Here is a 19,318-nt window from a genome sequence, read left to right as displayed (position 1 = left end):
ATGGGGTCGCAGAGACTCAGACACGACTGAGCGACTGAACTGAACTGAATTTTATATATGTGATGTGATTTAGTTGGTAAGTCATGTCTGACTGTTGCGACCCCATGGTCTGTGTAGCCTGCCAGGCTCCTCTGTCCATGGGATTCTCCAGGCGAGAGTACTGGAGTGGGTTGCCATTTCCTTCTCCAGCGGATCTTTCCAACCCAGGAATCAAACCTGGGTCTCCTGCATTGCAGGCAGATTCTTTACCAGCTGAACTACATATTTTATATATAATGGTGTGTATATGTCAATTCCGGTCTCCCAAATTATCTTTTTCCCGAGTACCCCTTGGTAACTCATAAATTTATTTTCTATATCTATAACTGTATGTCCAGTTTTTAATATATGCCTATCTGGTGGCTGTAAAATACCATCTCTTGTGGTATTACTTTACATTTTTCATAGTCCTAGATAGTTTAAGCATGTTTTCATATGCTTATGTCATTCAGATTTCCAAATCTGCCTAGGGGTGTAGTGATTAAATTGAGACTTGAAGGATGCTAGGTGCGTGCTTACAGGGACTGGGGTGGGGTGGGCAGAGGTAGAGAGGCACAGGAGACCTGCCGTCTCCTGGTGATGGGAGCCCTTCAGGGCCCGGGGGTGAAGTGTGAGGCGAGCAGGGGTGGGGGAGGCCGGGGGCCTCGGCCGTGAGAGGATCTCTCAAGGGTGTTTGTGTATGCAAAGGCGGTTACGCTTTATGTTTTATTTGTTAGTGGGCCACTAGAAATATATTATGCAATATGTATTCTAAGAAACATGCTAAATATTAGGACATATGGAAAACATTTTCATTATAGTTTAATTAATACTCAAATATTAATGTCTTTATTTTAAAATTTCAGATAGAAAACCCTCGATACCTGAGACAGAAGCCCATCCCACTTACTCTGGTAGGTGAGAATTGCCCTGCGCTTTCCCTGTGGGCAGATGTCTTAAAATAAAATAATTGTTTAGTTGTTTACAGAAAGCGATGCCAGTCCACATTATGAAGTCTAGTAGTCTTGTTAATCCTATCACTTGGAAGTGAATAAATCACTTTTTTTCCTCCAGTGTTTGTATTGTTTTGGCATGAACTTCAGTCAGTTTGCAGTTTACTTTTGGGTACATCAGGCCTGAAACAGTATTGAATGTCTCTTCCTCATTCAACAGATGACTCCAAAATTCAGCCTGAGAAAATCCAGCAGTCTCCACGATGACCAGTTACTCTCCCGCATGCATGAGAAAGAGGTAGGATCGCGATGTTTCTGGCGTATCTGATCTGTGCACACAGTTTTCGTGTTTTGTGTAACGTGAGCTTTCACGTCCTAGTTAGAGTAATGGAGGCCTGGTAGGAAGAGGCTGCTGTCGGTGTCAGTGTAGAATTCTGGTGCAGGTAAAGGCAGGCCTTCCGTTCCGTTTTCACTGGCGTGGGGGCAGAGCTGCTTTGGAGGGTGTGTGCGTTTCTGCCGTTCAGCAGCGTGATTCCCAGGTGTGCCCGTACGCAGATCCCCTCTCTTTTGGATCTCCCTCCCGCTGTGTCTCCACAGGGCACTGGGCCGAGCTCCGTGTGCCGTGCAGCAGGTTCTCGTTGGCCACCTGTGTATACACGGGGGCAGCGGTGTGTATGTGTCAGTCCTCGTCTTCCAGCTCTGCCCCGTAAACCAGCCTGCTGGCGTGCCCGCTGCTGGCTCAGTGGTTCAGAGACCTGCTAGAGCTCCCGTCTGAGGCCCGAGGGCTTTTGTTTCTTAGTGCACTGCTGGTGCTTTTAAAAAATCTGTTGAAATAAAAAGATGTTACATTCCATAAAAACTTTTTGAGGACAATACTTACAATCAGATGGACCTTCTTTGAAATCCTTGTTCTGAAATTTTTTCTTTCCTTTTAAGAAGTTGTCAGTTGTTTTTACACATCATTCCAAGTCATTACCAAACATTTTCCCTCTTACTGTTCAGACTGCTTACCATAGAATAGTGACCTCCTGTCTTTTTGAAAATTTTTCTGGTCTTTTGTGACACAATATTCTTCCTCTTTATGTTCACACCTCGGGTTAGGGCTCAGCATACCAATGCTCCCCACATACGTGTTGAAAGAGAAGATTCTTAAAAGTACCATGTGTTGCACCAGAGATTCATTTCTAAACGTGTGTGGCTTTTTTTTCCTGTACCCCTGTGTTTTTGTTTTTCTTTTTGGTATACTGGTAAAAATATTTGTGGGATCATTGAGAAGTTTGCATGTAAACATCAACTTACACCATATCTTAAAATATACCCAGTGTATATTTTGACTAAAATAACCCTTTGTGTAGTTACATAGTTGTTTCTGACTATTTTGGGTGAAATGTTTGGTCGTTTTTTCCTCCTAAAATATTTAAGAGTGTATGCTGGCTGAGTTGCTTCAGTGTGACACCTTAGTTTCTTTTAAAGCAGTATCTGTGATTATTAAATAACTTTGGATGTTTATTAAAAGAAATTTTGTAAAATATAATAAAATAAAGAAAAATAAAGCTTTTTATTACCCAGAGGGGGAAAGAAAAGAAATTTTGTAAAATGCAGACATATGTAAAGAAGGAAATAAAATCACCTATGAAATTAATATATAGAAATGAAAAGGCAGCATTGTGTTGACTTTGGTTCTCTTTTAATGTATTCTACAGAATACATGTTATTTTTCTTTAGGAAATTGAGATGATATAATTTGAGTATTTTTTGTGTAATGAGTATTTCTTGTATAACTTGAGTATTTTATGCTACTAGATATTGTTCCTAAGCATTTATTTATTTATTTATTTTTGATGTCCATTCTTTTATTTCTTATATGTGTCTAACATGATACATACATCTTTACATGTAAAATTTAGTAACATCTGAATACATTCCTGCCTATTCTCGGCTACAAGTAAATATTGTGAATTATCTCTCTGGCTTTCTCCAGAAAGTTGTTGTTCAGTTGCTAAGTTGTGTCTGACTCTTTATGACCCCATGGACTGACCACACCAGTCTTTCCTGTCCCACGCTTTCTCTAGGAGTTTGCCCAAGTTCATGCCAGTTGAGTTGGTGATGCCATCCATCCACCTCATCCTCTGCCATCTTCTCTTTTTGCCTTCAATCCTTCCCAGCATCAGGATCTTTTCAGTGACTTGGCTGTTGGTGTCAGCTGGCTAAAGTGCTGGCGTTTCAGCTTCAGCATCAGTCCTTTCAGCGAACACTCAGGGCTGGTGTCCTTTAGGATTCTCTGATTTGACCTTCTTGCTGTCCAAGCATTTATTTATTTATTTTTCAAGCATTTATTTTTAATGGCTGTATTATAGTCTATATTATAGAATTATCCCCAGTTAATTTGATGTATCCCTATTGTTAGGTATTGAGATTGAGTTTTCACTAATATAAATAATTCTGGGAAAAAATATCCTCATATCTCTATCTTTATATGCATTTTTAGATATTCGTATGGGGTAATGAATTATGTCTTACATGGTAAAATTGAAATGATGGATTTTTGTAAGTATAGTAACATAAAAAATTTAACCTCTAAAATAAAAATTAATACTTGGAAGTCTCATGAATATTGTATGTGATTTTAAGATACAAGTAAAGAATGTATTATATGCAAAAATGAGAGTGAATGTAAAAAGGCAGAGGTAATTAGGAGCCACTTGAATGCTGAGGAAAGTGGCAGTGTAGATTGCCTTTGTAAATATAAAGATACTAATTATATTTTAAATACAGAGCATTGGTTTTTAAAAGCTTTTTTCAGTTTTAGGACACAGTTTTTTCAATATTTTCATTTTTGAAATAGAAAATGTTAATCATTAATAAAAAGACATTCAGGCGTTGTGGCCTTTCCTGAATCACGTGTGCGCCTCTGTGCTGAGCCCCATGTGGCTCTGCCAAGCAGCTGCCTGCTGCCCTCTGCGCCAGGAAGCCCGGCGCCCCCGGCTCTGGCCGCTGCAGGGGCCCGGTGTCCCGAGCCCGTTTCCAGGAGCTGTGCTCGTTCACGGCACTCACCTCCTGCTGGTCTCTGACTGTTCCACACCCCTGCCAGCTTTTGTCCATCTCCTTTAACCTCATTGTATTTGTGTATGTTTGTGTAACTACCTCACACTCTTTCTAGAATGGTGCATGAATAGATGGATAGATTTAAAAAGTCCATTTAAAAAAAAGAGTTAAAAACAAGAAAATATCAATCCTACTGCTTCACTATTTTTACTGATTTTCCTGAGATAGTTTTCTAACATGGACTTTTCCCTACGCTTAAATGCGTAGCTACGCTGTGATGTGTTCAGTCATCGTCCACTGGCTGAGGTCACTTTTCTCAGAGGCTTCCTTGTGGGCCCGGGGGTGGCGGCTTTTCTGTCTTGACCTCAGCAGACTCTTGCACACCGGGGTTGGGCAGCCCTGAGGTGTGCTGTGCGTTCTCGTAGAGAAATGCTTTCGTTGCTGCTGGGTCATGTTGTAAAAATAAGAAACAGTCTTGTTCGAGTTACGTTTATTTTAAAATTAAATAGTAAACATTAAAATTAAATAGTAATATTTATTTTCACAACACCTGATGGCTCTTCAAGGTAATCATTGATAAAAATTTAATATGTATTCTCTTTAAAAGTTTAAAAATACAAATAATATACTAGGTCATACTCTACATTTTGTTTCATTTTGCTTTTTAAATTCAAACATAATTCTGATGATTTTTATATCAGTAACATGGTTTAATTCTTTTAAATAGTTGCACTATCCTTTGTTTTATTGATGGCCCATGTTTTATTACTGGAGATTCCTACTGAGGGGTGTAGGTTGTGAAGAATATTTTGCTACAACAAGCCGTGTTTCAAGAATATCCCTGTAGACAGTTGTGTGTATTGCATGTTTATTCTTAGGCCATAAATTCTGTGAAATCTAACTTCTCAGGGTTACACGTTTTAATTTTTTATTGAAATTGACAGATTGCCCTTAAAATGATGTTATGTCTGCCTTGGGCTGTAGACATTGGTGAGACTGGAGAGTGATGGCCAATGAGCGTCAGTGTTCCTTTTTGGAGTAGTGAAAAGTCCTAAATTAGACTGGGGTGATGTTGCATAATTCTCTGATGAATTGAAAGACATCCAGTTGCATACTTTAAGTGGGTGAATGTTATATGTCAGGTCTGTTTATACTTGCACCAGTAGTGTTTGAGAATGTCTGCCTCCTCATTTAATCAGCAATACTGAATTATAAACATTTTTGATTATCTGTACAGACAAAAAAGTAGTATCTTGTTTTAATATTTGCATTGCTTTTATTATGTGAGAATGAACATATTTTTGTCTGTTTATTGTCTTTTTAATTTCACTTTTGTGAACTGTCCTTATTATACCTTTCCATATTTTTGTTAAATTGTTTGTCTTCATTGTGATTCCTCAGCAGTTTATGTATTAAGGAATTCAGGTCTCTGTCATATATCTTACAGGTATTTTTCTGTGTATGTCTTTTGATTTATTTCTGTCTTTTTTTTAAAGTATAGAAGTTTTCTTTTCAGTAGGTGGCCCCATCAGTCTTTTCTCTATGGCTTTTGGTTTTTGTATTGTGTAGAAAAGCTTTGCTTATTCCAAGATTATGAAAAACTTAATTCATATTTTTGTCTCTTTTAAAATCTCATCTTTGTATTTAAATCTCAGGTCCATTTCACAGGGTTTTACTCTGAGTAGTGATGATAATCTAGATTAATCGGTTCTTAATGTTATAAAATAAAAACTTAGGAGGTTGAGTGCTGAAGTTAAAGAATGCAGTAAGTGTGGAAAGAATTGAGTGACATGAAGTTCTCTATAGATTACAGAGTTTGTCTGCATTTAATAAGTGATTTAATTCTGTTGATGCTTTGGCGAGTTCTGAAATACTTAATTAGCCTTTGGAAATTAAACTCTATAAAACAACTTCCATTCTAGTTTATAATTCTATAGAAGATACCTTAGGTGTTAAATGAGTAATATTCACAATGTTATTTTATTAGAGTTGAAGAGCTGTATAGTTTTCTTTTGATTGGTAGAAACACACACATACATTATTTTAAGATTGGAAACTTTGTTCGGCTTATTTGGCATTGTGGGAAGACGTGTTTGGTGACTGCCCCTTGGCTTTCGCCTTCGCCTGTCACTCGCAGACACGCCTGGGTTTGCCGGCCTCTGCAGTTGTGACGCGTCTCCTGTGACGTCACATCGCAGGGCTCTGTGACCTCGGGCACCGTCGGGCGGTGTGCTGGCTTTTTAATTTTTTTAGTGTTCTTAAAAAAGATTTCTGATATAGATTAAGACATTCAGAAAACTGTTGTCACTGAAAATGGAAGGAGAGAGCACAAGGAGAGGAGATCAGTTTTCAGAGAACAGATGGTGGAAATTGCCCTTTTTGTGAAATAAAATAGAGTATTTCCTTTGAACTTTACCTCCACCCACAGTGACTGTTCCCACCCATTGCCTAAAAGGCTGCCTTGCTTCTTTCTTACACGTAATGCCAATTAGGCATTTTTTCCTTTTGCAAATCTCCTAGTAAAATGTGGAATTTAAATAAATCCAAATGACAAAATCTACAGTCATTGATGTAATAAATGAGAAAATTTATACTTTAAAGCATTTCTTATGAATAGAGCATTCAGAGACTCACAGTCTTACAAGATGTAATAATTATTCAAAGGAAAACCATCGTGGACCACATGCAGGCAAGGGTTAGATCCTGACCAAGGCGCCGGCCACCTGCCGTCCACCGCCTCAGTCCTGCTCTTGTCCACCTCCCCAACAATAACCACCATCCTGACGTCTCTCATCATTTCCCTCCTCTGCTTTTTAAGTTGACTTTGCTACCAAGCCTGCCTTCTTAAGAATGAAAATACTTCCATTCGGTGGATTTTGAACTTCATTTAAATAAAACAACTTTTCTGCTCAGTAGTGTGTGGGTAACACTCATGTTTGTTAGGCATTTAGCTGTAGTTGGCTTCATTTGCGGTACTTTCTATTAAATGAATCTGCCACACTTTCTTGCCATTGGGTTGATGAATCTATTCTAATTTTTGACTTTTGCAAACAGTAACCTGTGAACAGTCTAGTACGTGTCTCCTGACACATATGTACAAGAGTTTCTTTAGGGCAGTGGTTCTCAGAGTGTAGGCCATGAACCCTGTGATCCCTAAGATCCATGAGGTCTATTAGGTCAAAATTATTTTTGCAATAATTAAAAAAATTTTTTCTACTGTACTGACGTTTGTGTTGACTTTGCACACAGAGTGTTGGGTAGAACTGTGTCCTGACCCACATCGAGGCAGCGGCACCAGATTGTACCAGTCGGCGTGTTCTTCACTGCCTCGTGCTCCCAGGGAAAAAATTACCAATCGTACTTACTTAAGAATGTTCTCAGTGAAGCAAGTAGAAAATTCTTAATTTTACTAAATCTCGTGACTCAAATACACATCTGGCTAGATGAATGATGAAGTAGAACTGCATATAGAGGGCTTAGGGTGCATATCCAGGCGTGTATCGGAGTACCAGAAGGAAAACCCCGTGTGCTTCCTCAGTTATGAACTGTAATAGCTCCTGCTTGTGGGATGTCATTTTTACTTGATGTAATGACTGACGGACAAAATATGGTTATTCAGACTTGGTTATTGGGAGACATTTTCTGGAAAGTGAACAAATTGAACCTGTCACTTTAAGCAAAACAACTGACCATATTTGCTGCTAATGATAGAATTTGACCTTTTAATACAAATTAGAATTTTGGCAACCCTGTATCAGTCACTGTGAGCTTGAGAACTTTCCAATACTAAGACTTTTCCGATGAGATTGGTGGTAATATTAACCAGTGTGAGGTTTTGATATTATGTAATGAAATTTTCAATATTTGGAAATCTCTGCAACTCATTGAACTGATGTTTTCCAACTGAGTAATGCATGATGTCATAGCATCAGACATGGGTAGCAGAGCCGTTCCAAGTTCAGGGCAGACCAACAGACCCACTGTGACAGTGAAAGCTTGAGTCCACTTACTAAGTCCATGTAACTTAGGAAACCTAGCACTTGTGAGTGTCGGTTTACTTAAAAAGAATATCTACAGTTATCAAAAAGGGGATTAACACACTCTACTTTACAACTACATATTTATTTAAGGAAACACTTAAGGAAGAACTGTGTTCCAGTATTACGTATTACACAGATTCTCTGAGATAACAGAGGGGGATACTGTTTTCAGCTGCTTTTATGAGGCAGATACAATATGGTTAGAACCAAGAACATTTCAAGAAAAAAATTAAATCCCCTTAATAAAATCACAGTGACAAAGTTCGTTGTCAATACATTGAGAAAAGACTTATTTAATGAATGATGCTGGTACAACCTTTCAGTTACGTGGAAAAAAATAAAATTGGGTCCTTTCCTTTAAAAACAAAAATAACCAAAAATTGTGGATGTACCTAAAACTTAACCTGTAAACACCCAGACAAAAAGTTTCAAAGCAACAAAAATCTTGACATCAGGTCTTTCTTACCCAAAAACCTTTCCAAACTCAGAATGAATAAAAGAAATGATAGAAATATTTGACTCAAGTGACGTAAAGAATTTGTAAGGTAAAAAAAATATAAGAAATAAAATCAATTGCAAAACAATCAATTTGGGGAAAATATTAGAGATAAACTGTGAATGTATATACACACATTAAATTAATACATAATAAAACCTGCATACCAGATTTTACTGATCGACAGACGGGAATGTGGATAAAAATTGTGAAAGGGCCTTCATAGAAGACCAGATTCAGAAGGCCCCAAACATGTGACATATTTATATCCTGAATATTCATTGAAAGGACTGATGGTGAAGCTGAAACTCCAGTACTTTGGCCACCTAATGTGAAGATCTGACTCATTGGAAAAGACCCTGATGCTGGGAAAGATTGAAGGCAGGAGGAGAAGGGGATGCCAGAGGATGAGATGGTTGGGTGGCATCACTGACTCGATGGACATGAGTTTGAGCAAGCTCCAGGAGTTGGTGATGGACAGGGAAGCCTGGCGTGCTACAGTCCATGGGGTCGCAAAGAGTTGGACACGACTGAGCGACTGAACTGAACTGGCTGAAACATGTGACAAGGGGCCAACACACGGTAGTTTTCAGGGAAATGCACATTAGGATCGTAGTGAGATGTCTGTTCTTCCAGCAGAAATGTGAATTTACCTTTAACAGAGGGAAAATATACCTAGATGATTTGAATCATTGCCATGTCTTTTGAGAACCCACCCTTAGAAAGCAAAATCCAGGTGTGCTGGGTGCATACATGAGAATGTTTTGCAGTGTTGTTTCTAGTGGAGACAGACTGAGAAGAAAGTGAATATGCATTAAGAAGAGTGGTTGAACAGATTTTATTTTCTCCTCATGAAAGAATAGTTGGTAACTGTTTAAAAAATGAATAAAAACTAGAGCAAGTTTTTTAGAGGGATTTCCAGGAGATATTGTTCAGAGAGAAAGGCAAGGTGTAGAAAATACGTATTTTTGTGTGTGAAACGTTCATAATAAAAAGTTATGTATTGCTGAGGGTGTAGCAGCTTAGAGAAGAGAGTCTGCTTAGCACTCCTACGGCAGCGCGGGGCACATGGGCAGTGCGTGGCTTTGCCGTGTCGCGGGGGACCCGCCTGGTGGGCAGCCTCTCCGCCCGCAGCTCACAGCTGCAGTGTCCCCACCTGAGGTCTTGGTTACTCATCCTTCAGAAAGAGAGGGTGGAGGGAAAGCCACTTCTGAGAAAACACGTCCATCGCAGTTGTCTGCATCACCTCTGCCCCATCAGCCCCCCAGCCAGCCCGGAGGCGATGGAGTTAGTGGGGCCCCAAGGAAGAAGAGAGGAAGAAATGTCGGGGATCCTCCTGGCCTGTGCCACACAATACCAAGTGGATTTAGCAAAATACCAGTTCACAATGACCCTTTCGGAGGAGTGGAGTGGGCTGGGTATCACTGATGAATCTGTGTTCTTTAGCCTGTAGAATGAGGTTTGTTCAGAAGACTTTTAATCAACTTGGAGGTGATCACAGAGTACACCCAGTGTGTGAGTGTATGTAGTGTGGTTGCTGGACTAGTGACTATAAGGTGAACGTGGAAAATGATGCTCTCTTTCATACAAGAGTTTATTTTAATTTAATTGTGTACTTTTTCAAAATGGAAAAGTAAATTAATAACACCTTTAAAATATTTTCCTTGAAGTTGGACATGAAAACAAAGCTGATGGAAGCTAAATATCATGAAGAGAAACTTAAATTGCAGCAGAAGCACGATGCTGATGTTCAGAAGGTAGGGTGTGCACTGTTTATTATTTTTTTAGAATTGAGCATTTGAAATATTCTAGGTCTCATGACCATCCATCCACTTATTATATTTATGTGCTTATGAGAGTCTGACATATAAATGGGACTTGCTAAATTAATATCCTAGCAAAGCTGATCTTTAAACCTCATTTGCTAAACAGATGTATTCATGCGAGTCCTCATAGTTTACATGATCTTCAGGCTCTCCTTTATTTCTTACGGCCCTTTACATTCTATCACTGCTGTTCATTACAGTTGAAATGAAATATCGGCTGTAAATACTAGAGTTTGTTTTGGTCTAATATTCTTTCAGTCTTCTGGCAATTGCAGTTTCCTTTCTAATTTAAAAAGAAATCTTGAACTTAGTTCTCTTTGGTGTAGACTGCGTGTACTGTGAGGCCAGTGTTGGCTTTCTTTCAGTAGCTCGTTGGGATTTATGCCTTCCAGTATTTCAATTTGTACTTTAAAGTATAATTTTTCTTCTTAATGGGCACAGCAAAAGTCATCAATGTATAGTTATTATACATTATAATTGTATAACTATATTTTAGTATTGATTTTTAAAATGTAGTGATATATAATTTTAATATATGAATTTTGAACTCATGACAGTTGATCCAAATAGAAACTTGGCATTGTCCGTTTCAAAACTAAGCCTGTGATGCTGCTCCCCAGAGTGAAGTGACAGAGTTGGAGGGAGGGAGTGGAGGCCAGAGCATCACGTAACCTGCTTTTGTCTCCCCCACCACCCCGCCCCGCTTTCTTAAAGCTGAAGATCTACTAGTGTTTAGTCAGGCATATATTGGGCTCACCTTCTTGCAAAGCAACAGGAGGGAAACCACTGATTGAAAATTAGAGAAAAACTATTGAATCCTTTTCCTTGACTTTCCTCTCTTCCATTCAGACTTTAAAGGCAAATATTACTTTATGTTCTTACTAGAATTTTACCTAAGCATAAATGGTTAGATAAAAGCAGTTCTCTATCATAAATATGTTAAGAGGTTCAGTAATATAATTTCAATAGAGCATAATACATGTCTAAATTGAAAATAGAACCTATTGATGTATAAAATATTGATGTGTAATATAAATAAATATAGAAATATATTTGGAAAAATCATGGTAATAGAGTTTGAAATAGGCTTTTTGGTATGTCCGTTGCAAAGCGCTATTCTAAGAAAAACATTTAATAGTAGAATCCTTTCCAGGAATTTCTCTTTTAAAATAAATTCTGCATGAAAAAAGAAAGCAGTGCAACTAGTTTGAAATGCCAGGTAAAATATAAATAAAATCTTTGACCTCATGCTAGATTTGGAAAGTATATTCATCAGTTTGTTGCATGTATGGCATTTTCTATGTGTTAGGAATTGGGAAGGAATAAAATTGAAAGTGTTTATCTCTTTGCACACATTCTTTTCCTAATCTGCTTCTTTATGGACATGGAGATCAAACTGGCTCCTTTACTTATTTATCAGTTGTTCTTAGAGGTGGGACCAAAATAATGAAAGGTAAAGTAAGATGCTGGTAATACAAGAAAAACTTGGTTAGACAAGGTGATAACCTGTTTTCAAAAATTGAATTTGCATGTGTAGGAATATACCTCAACCGTAAGAAAAGTGGGTAGTCATACTTCTGCCTCAGTTTGGTTTTCCTTTTCCCCCTTGGTTAGACATGTCTTTACCCTGCTTGCTCACTTTCCTATACTTCGTTTTTCTGTAATTTTTTTAAAGTATTGGATGTATTTAAAAGTATTTAATGATCCATTTAAAAACTTCTGAGAGTATAAATTAATGATGTAGAATATTCATACAATTTTGGACATACTTTGAACTGACTTATTTGATTCCCAAGAGCAGAACTAAATATAAAAGACGTCTGTTCCACCCACATTCCCGTGTGTCTGGGCGTGCTCGGTACTGTGCGTGGCAGTGACAGAAGGCCCTGTGGGGGGCTCGGGGTGTGCGTGTCTGCAGGGCCCCCGTCTCAGGGCTGGGAGGGGCTTGCACTGTGTCAGCATATCAGCTTTCTGATGCTGCTCTCTGCTACTTGGTGAGAGCGTCATCTGTTACATTTTAGAGAACCAGCTAATTTAGTAGTTACAATCTCCTTAAGAACTGGTACATGAAAATTTGAAACAGCATATTTCTTTCGGTAATCAACTGTTACAGTGTATTTAATGTTTTGCCAATGCACTAAAATATAATTTTTACATCTTTTTTTGGGAAGCCACTTACAGGATTAGCTGAGATAGACTTAAAAGAATATTATGCTCTTTTAAAAAAATTATGTGTTCCATACATAAAATAATATAGTGTACTAAAATATTTTAAATTTGTTTGCAGATTTTAGAAAGAAAGAATAATGAAATAGAAGAAATGAAAACTTTGTTCAAAAAGAAACAAAGTGAAACTGAGGAGACTATTAGAAAACTTGAGAAGAAAGGTGATGTTGTCTATTGTTACATAAATCCGTTAAGACATGTCTACTTTATTTTAGGGCTTCTATAAAGTACAGTTTTATTTCTGACTGTAGTGTGAGATAGGAAAGTTTGTATGGGTATGGGTTTCCTTTGTTGGTGCGCTGATGTGAACTTGTGTATGACTGCAGAAAAACCTGAGTGTGTGTGTGTGTGTGTGTGTGTGTGTGTGTGTGTGTGGTAGCAATGGTGGTTGGTTTGGTTAAAGGTTTAGGAGAGTCTGTAACTGTTACTCTGTCTTAATCCTCTCCCTCTTCATTGGACTGGAATGGCCATAGGTCAGTCTTAGAATAGAACATACTGGCTTTCACAACAGAGTCTAGAGAAATTATTCGTCTTGGTCTAATAAAAATTCATTCCATTAAATGTCTACTTTATGCTTTATAGTATATGCTATGTTGTGATGGACAGAACATTTAAAAGTATTCCTCATTTATACTTTCATTATGAAGGAAAAGAAAACAGGTAATCAAGTGTTAAATTGATTATGACTATAGGTTGAAACATTGAAATATAGTGGACAGTCTTAGTGAAAGTGTTGGAAATATTTGGGGAGGGGGAAGGAACTTTAAAAGTTTTGTAAGATTTAGTTATTTGCAGAGGAGAGTTCCAGGTACTGGGGTGGGAATGATGATGTTCATAAACTGTGGGAAGGATGATGCAGAACCATCTGTCTAGAGTGGAGATCCTCATGTTAAGAGAGAGACTGACAACGACTAAGGTAGGTGACTTGGGGTCATATGAGCATGACCTTGAATTTCAGATTTAGAAATTTCAAGTTTATCCTGTAGCTGCTGAGACAGGGAGGGGGAGAGAGGGGGATGGCGAGGGGGAGAGAGGGAGTGAGCATCTTCCTTCTTAGGAAACCTGCTCTTCAGCATCTGCTGTGGCCCATCGGCAAGCCTCTTACTCATAAAGCAGTGTGATTGGAGATGTAATGTATATAAAATCCTTTCAACTCAGGGACGCTATGCCTCCATAATGTCATGTGTAAGATGATGAGGACCCAGAATATCTCAGTAATAGCAGTGGGAGTGGTGAGAGCAAACCTGAAAAAGAAATTCTGCGGGATTTGTGAATGATCCAATGTCAGTGAAGAGTAAGAAGAAAGTGGAGAGTCTGTCATGGAACCGCTCCAAACATCAGTGGCTGCACACATTTAAAATCTATTTCTAGGTTTTTGTTTTTATTCTGATTCGAACCAGGCACTTTAAACATTCAAAGAATGTTCAAACTGCCATACAATTGCACTGATTTCATGTGCTAGCAAGGCTGTGTTCAAAATCCTTCAAGCTAGGCTTCAGTAGTACATAAACCGAGAACTTCCAGATGTACAAGCTGGGTTGAAAAAAGGCAGAGGAATCAGAGATCAAATTGCCAACATCCATTGGGTCATAGAAAAAGCAAGGAAATTCCAGAAAAACATCTACTTCTGCTTCATTCATTGACTGTACTAAAGCCTTTGTGCAGATCACAACAAACTGTGGAAAATTCTTAAAGGGAAGGGAGTGCCAGACCACCTTTCCTGTCTCCTGAGAAACCTGTATGGTGGTCAAGAAGCAACAGTTAGAACCAGACAGGGAACAACGGATTGGTTCAAAATTGGGAAAGGAGTATGACAAGGGTATATATTGTCACCCTGTTTATTTAACTTGTATGCAGAGTACATCATGCGAAATGCTGGGCTCGATGACTCACAAGCTGGAATCAAGATTGCTGGGAGAAATATCAACAACCTCAGATATTCAGATGATACCACCCTGATGGCAGAAAGCAAGGAGGAGCTAAAGAGTCTGTTGATGAGGGTGAAAGAGGAGCGTGAGAAAGCTGGCTTAAAACTTAACATTCAAAAAACTGTAAGATCTGGTCCCATCACTCCATGGCAAATAGAAGGGGAAAAGGTGGAAATAGTGACAGATTTTATTTTGGGGGGGCTCCAAAATCACTACAGATGGTAACTGCAGCCACAAAATTAAGACACTTGCTCCTTGGAAAGAAAGCTATGATAAACCTAGACAGTGTATTGAAAAGCAGAGACATCATTTTGCCGACAAAGGTCCATATAGTCAAGGCTATGGTTTTTCCAGTAGTCATGTACAGATGTGAGAGTTGAACCATAGAGAAGGCTGAAGGCCAAAGAATTGATGCTTTTGAACTGTAGTGCTGGAGAAGAGTCTTCTGGACTGTAAGGAGATCAAACAGTCCTAAAGGAAATCAACCCTGAATCTTGGTGGCTTAGACAGTAAACAATCTGCCTGCAAAGCAGGAGACCTGGGTTCAATCCCTGGGTTGGGAAGATCCCCTGGAGAAGGGAATGGCTACCCACTCCACTATTCTTGCCTGGAGAATTCTATGGACAGAGGTACCTGGAGGGTGATACTCCGTGGGGTCACAAAGAGTCGGACATGACTGAGTGACTTACACTTAAAAAAAAAATCTTTTTTATTGGAATTTATTGGAAGGACTGATGTTGAAGCTCCAATAATTTGGCCACCTGATGTGAAGAGCAAACTCACTGGGAAAGACCCTGAGGCTGGAAAAGATTGAGGGCAGAAGGAGAATGCAACAGAGGATGAGATGGTTGGATGGCATCATTGACTCAATGGACATGAGTTTGAGCAAACTCCGGGAGAAAATGAAGGACAGGGAAGCCTGGCCTGCTGCAGTCCATGGGGTTGAAAAGAGTCGGACACGTCTTATTGACTGAACAACAATATCAGGTTAACTTGGACTCGTCTCCTTCTCACTTACTTGCTGCATCATTGAGATATAAAAGTGAAAGAAATGTCTATGTAAATGTTTATGAAAATTTTCGTATCTTGCAGTAAGTGAATAAGAACATATTAAGGAGGCTAATAAAATACCACTTTCAAAGAAATACACAACTAAATTTATTTTGCATCCGGATGACATGAATATATTGAACAATTTTCACTCAAATCAATGACCGTTTAAATCAGTTTTAAAAAGAAGATAGAAATTTAAATGCTTTATAAGGAAAATGTTTTATGTAATTTAGGGCATGTTTTGCTTCAGTCCCAGTAACTTTAATGCACCCAGGAGCAGTGGCAGACTCGAGAGGTGGGTTTCTTTATCTGTGGGCTTAGCACACAGCGTTTGGGGTACTTGCCTGACTGCCAGTCTTTTGCTCTGTAGTTAGAGTTGAAATATCTTTCTCTTCAGTGAAGAAGGAAATAAACTATTATAGCATGCAGGGTAATAAGGGACTTAATGTAGAAATCTAGGAGGCCCCCTGGGCATAGAGAGGAGTGTCTTTCTGCCCCTGCAAGAGGAGGAGACTGGTTGGTTCCGGAAGGAGGTGTGACTTGAACTGAGACTGATTGAGCACGTGGTGTTTCAGCAGGGCAGCAGGGCAGTCCAGGCGGATAGGTGGGCGCATCTGGGCAGGAGGATGAAAAGAGTGGATCTGCAGATAGGTTGGTGTGTTTACGAGGTTAAACACACGGACGTGGCTGAAGATACGGCCAGAAAGCAGTCGGGTCTGAGGAGCTGTTTCCTGTGTCAGAGGCTTTGGGTCTCTATCTTGTGGGAGGGGAACTGGGAGTTAAGGTCTGAGGGTAGCGGTGCCGCATCGGCACAGGGAAAGGGCCTCTGCAGAGCGGTGGCGGACACCCTGCAGGAGAGCTAGGGAGGCCAGCACACCGTGCGTGTGGTCTAGGGGTGAGCTGCGAGGGCTTCACCAGGGCTGCGGAGGTGGACGTGGAAAAGAGGAGGGAGGAAGAGATATTTTAGGGGAGAGCAGAGAAGACTGGGAGGAAGATGGGATGATCTGTTAACTGGTGCACTTTGCTTTTTATCACCGGACTCTTATGTGGCAGGTAGAATTGGTTTCATTATGTTTTCGTCATTTTTGACAGTTCAGACCCTCGTCCGTGAATGCCAGGTTATCAGAGAAACCAAAGACAACCAGATCGCAGAGTTAAAAAAGATTTGTGAGCAGAGCACAGAATCTCTGAATAATGATTGGGAAAAAAAGGTAAGCTACAGAAAATAAAATAGTGATGGAAAAATATAAAGGGTTATACTTTAACGTAGCCTACTTAATTATAAAATAATGGGTATTCACAAAATATAAAGAAGAGTTTGAAAAAATAAAAGTAATAGTGTTCTAGACTATCTAGAAATAGCTGTTGTGTTTTGGTATACTTTTTTCTGGAAGTTTAATGGTTTATAAACTAGTTTTCATTTAGAAAAGTTACTTTTAACAATTCTTGGATTTAATTAAGGCTTTGAATTTTTGTCAGAGCTAATAGACTTTAAGCAGAATTCATAGGAATACAATAGCAGGGTAATTTTGGGGAGTTAAATTGTTCAAATTTTGGATGTAGGCCCCTGGATCATTTCTTTTCTGAAATCTCAGATGACACAATAGTTGTAGTATAAACTTGTTTTTGGTATAAACAAAATCAGTTGTAGATGGATTATTCTTAGAGGAACATTTAATTAAGAAAAACATTTTCATTAAATTTAGCAGAGCCAAGAGTAATGTAAAAAATACTTATAATGTGTCATAAACGTCTTACCTAGTCCCACGTAGTAACTACTTTCAGGCTTCCCTGTGGCTCAGCGATGAAGAATCTGCCTGCAATGCAGGAGACGTGGGTTCAGTCCCTGGGTTGGGAAGATCCCCTGGAGGAGGGCATGGCACCCCACTCCAGTGTTCTTGCCTGGAGAGTCCCATGGACAGAGGAGCCTGGCGGGCTACAGTCCACGGGGTCACAAAGGGTCAGACAGGACTGAGCAAGCATGCAGGTACATAGTACTTTCATTTAGGAGCTCTTCGCCATTGGTTGAAATTATAATATGTACTCACGAGAAATGAAACACGTCACTTCTTTTGAGTAAGTCGGCCGTGAAGGTCTTCGGTGAACTCCTCCAGCTGACCGTCTCCCAGTGGGTTGAGTTTGGGCATTTTCCTGGGCCCTGCGGGTGTTTGGAGCCAACGCCAGGTGGCTGTGTCCTGGGGCCGCGGCTCCAGGGCCGTGTGCGGAGGGCCCCTGTCCAGAGGGCAGACGGAGCACTCTTCTAGGTTCATGTTCCTTTGTGTGCTTTTACCTTTTCTGTAACATTGGCATGTCTTTTTTCTGGCTGCTGCAAGTACACATTTCATTATTTAACACTTCACTCTAGACACCCGTCTTCTTAAAACCAGGCCAGCAGTAATTGGAAAACACTCTACAGTATCTGTAAAACTATATAAATTATAACTTACTTTGACTTGATTAAATGTATATATAAATGCCAGACCCTGGAATAACTATTCTGAGCTCCATCAGGCTTCAGATCTGTGAGCCTGGGCTGGGTGCAGAGGACAGGAACTAGATTCCGAATTCCCCACCCTTGAAGACGGGTGGACAGCAGGAACTAGATTCCGAGTTCCCCGCCTGTGAAGATGGGTGGACAGCAGGAACTAGATTCTGAATTCCCCGCCCGTGAAGACGGGTGGACAGCAGGAACTAGATTCCGAATTCCCCGCCTGTGAGACAGGTGGACAACAGGAACTAGATTCCGAATTCCCCGCCTGTGAAGACAGGTGACCAACAGGAACTAGATTCCGAATTTCCCGCCCGTGAAGACGGGTGGACAACAGGAACTAGATTCCGAATTCCCCACCTGTGAAGACAGGTGGACAAATGCCCATGAGGCTTGTCACCTGGGTTTTCCACTTCCTTAGAGGCTGCCCATTTAAAATTGGTTTCCTTACCTTAGTTGCATCCCTGTTTCAGCATCTCACCCACTTCAGCATATGTGCACAGTCCTCGTTCAGACAGCCAGTGTGCACAAAGACATGGAGCGTGCAGCTCTCCCGAAAGCTGGCTTTGGTTGACACGTGCCACCTTTCTGTCCACTTAGTGTAGTTTATGGAGTGGATAAAAATAGTTTCTTGCTGGGAGTCAGGTTGAAGGATAAAGCATTTTGAACATTACTCTTGCACAAGGTTTCATGCAAATAAGATGAAAATTCTGTGAGATAGCAATCTTAATTGATGGCAGTATTATAAATACCTTTGTTTTCTGATATGAGGCTGATTCTGGTGCTGTTTACCTGATGCATTGTGTTATCTGACTTATTTACTATTCTGCCTGAGGTGGATCATCCCCTTTAATATTTGTTTATCCAATAAAACTTTCAATTCAGGAAAGTAAAGAAAAAATTGTTTCTTAATCAAGCTCTTTACAGGAATATTTACTTCAAATTTTTTATATCTTTCGTTGTTCAGGTCATCATATAAATAGAGAAATATAGGGAAGCTTTTTTTCTGAATTACAAAATGGTCCATTCTGTAACAGTAGTGAAAGAGTCAGTTCTTCTCCTCTGTAGCTCCACAACGCTGTAGCAGAAATGGAAAAGGAAAAGTTTGAACTTCAGAAGCGACACACGGAAAATATTCAAGACCTGCTCGAGGACACAAACGTGCGGCTGAACAAAATGGAGAGTGAATACATGGCACAGACGCAGTCCACAGTACGTCTGCTTTCCTTGTCTTGTCGCTTTATG

At 39.7% G+C, this 19,318-nt stretch overlaps 1 protein-coding gene across 3 annotated transcripts in view; it reads left to right on the top strand.

The window, feature by feature from the left end:
• The window catches only part of CEP112 (centrosomal protein 112), a 309,494-nt gene that overhangs the window by 54,052 nt on the left and 236,124 nt on the right, over positions 1-19,318 (top strand). For all 3 annotated transcript variants that reach the window (XM_061145040.1, XM_061145039.1, XM_061145038.1), the window contains 6 exons: positions 885-932; positions 1,192-1,269; positions 10,223-10,309; positions 12,666-12,765; positions 16,678-16,796; positions 19,142-19,285. In XM_061145040.1, coding sequence (XP_061001023.1) covers positions 885-932; positions 1,192-1,269; positions 10,223-10,309; positions 12,666-12,765; positions 16,678-16,796; positions 19,142-19,285 — 576 coding nt within the window. The remainder of the gene's footprint in view (positions 1-884; positions 933-1,191; positions 1,270-10,222; positions 10,310-12,665; positions 12,766-16,677; positions 16,797-19,141; positions 19,286-19,318) is intronic.

The sequence above is a fragment of the Dama dama genome, chromosome 5 (genome assembly GCF_033118175.1).
Source record: "Dama dama isolate Ldn47 chromosome 5, ASM3311817v1, whole genome shotgun sequence".
In the NCBI taxonomy this organism is placed as follows: domain Eukaryota; kingdom Metazoa; phylum Chordata; class Mammalia; order Artiodactyla; family Cervidae; genus Dama; species Dama dama.
Note: the sequence above shows the minus strand (reverse complement) of the source record. Positions and strands in the feature narration are given on the sequence as shown.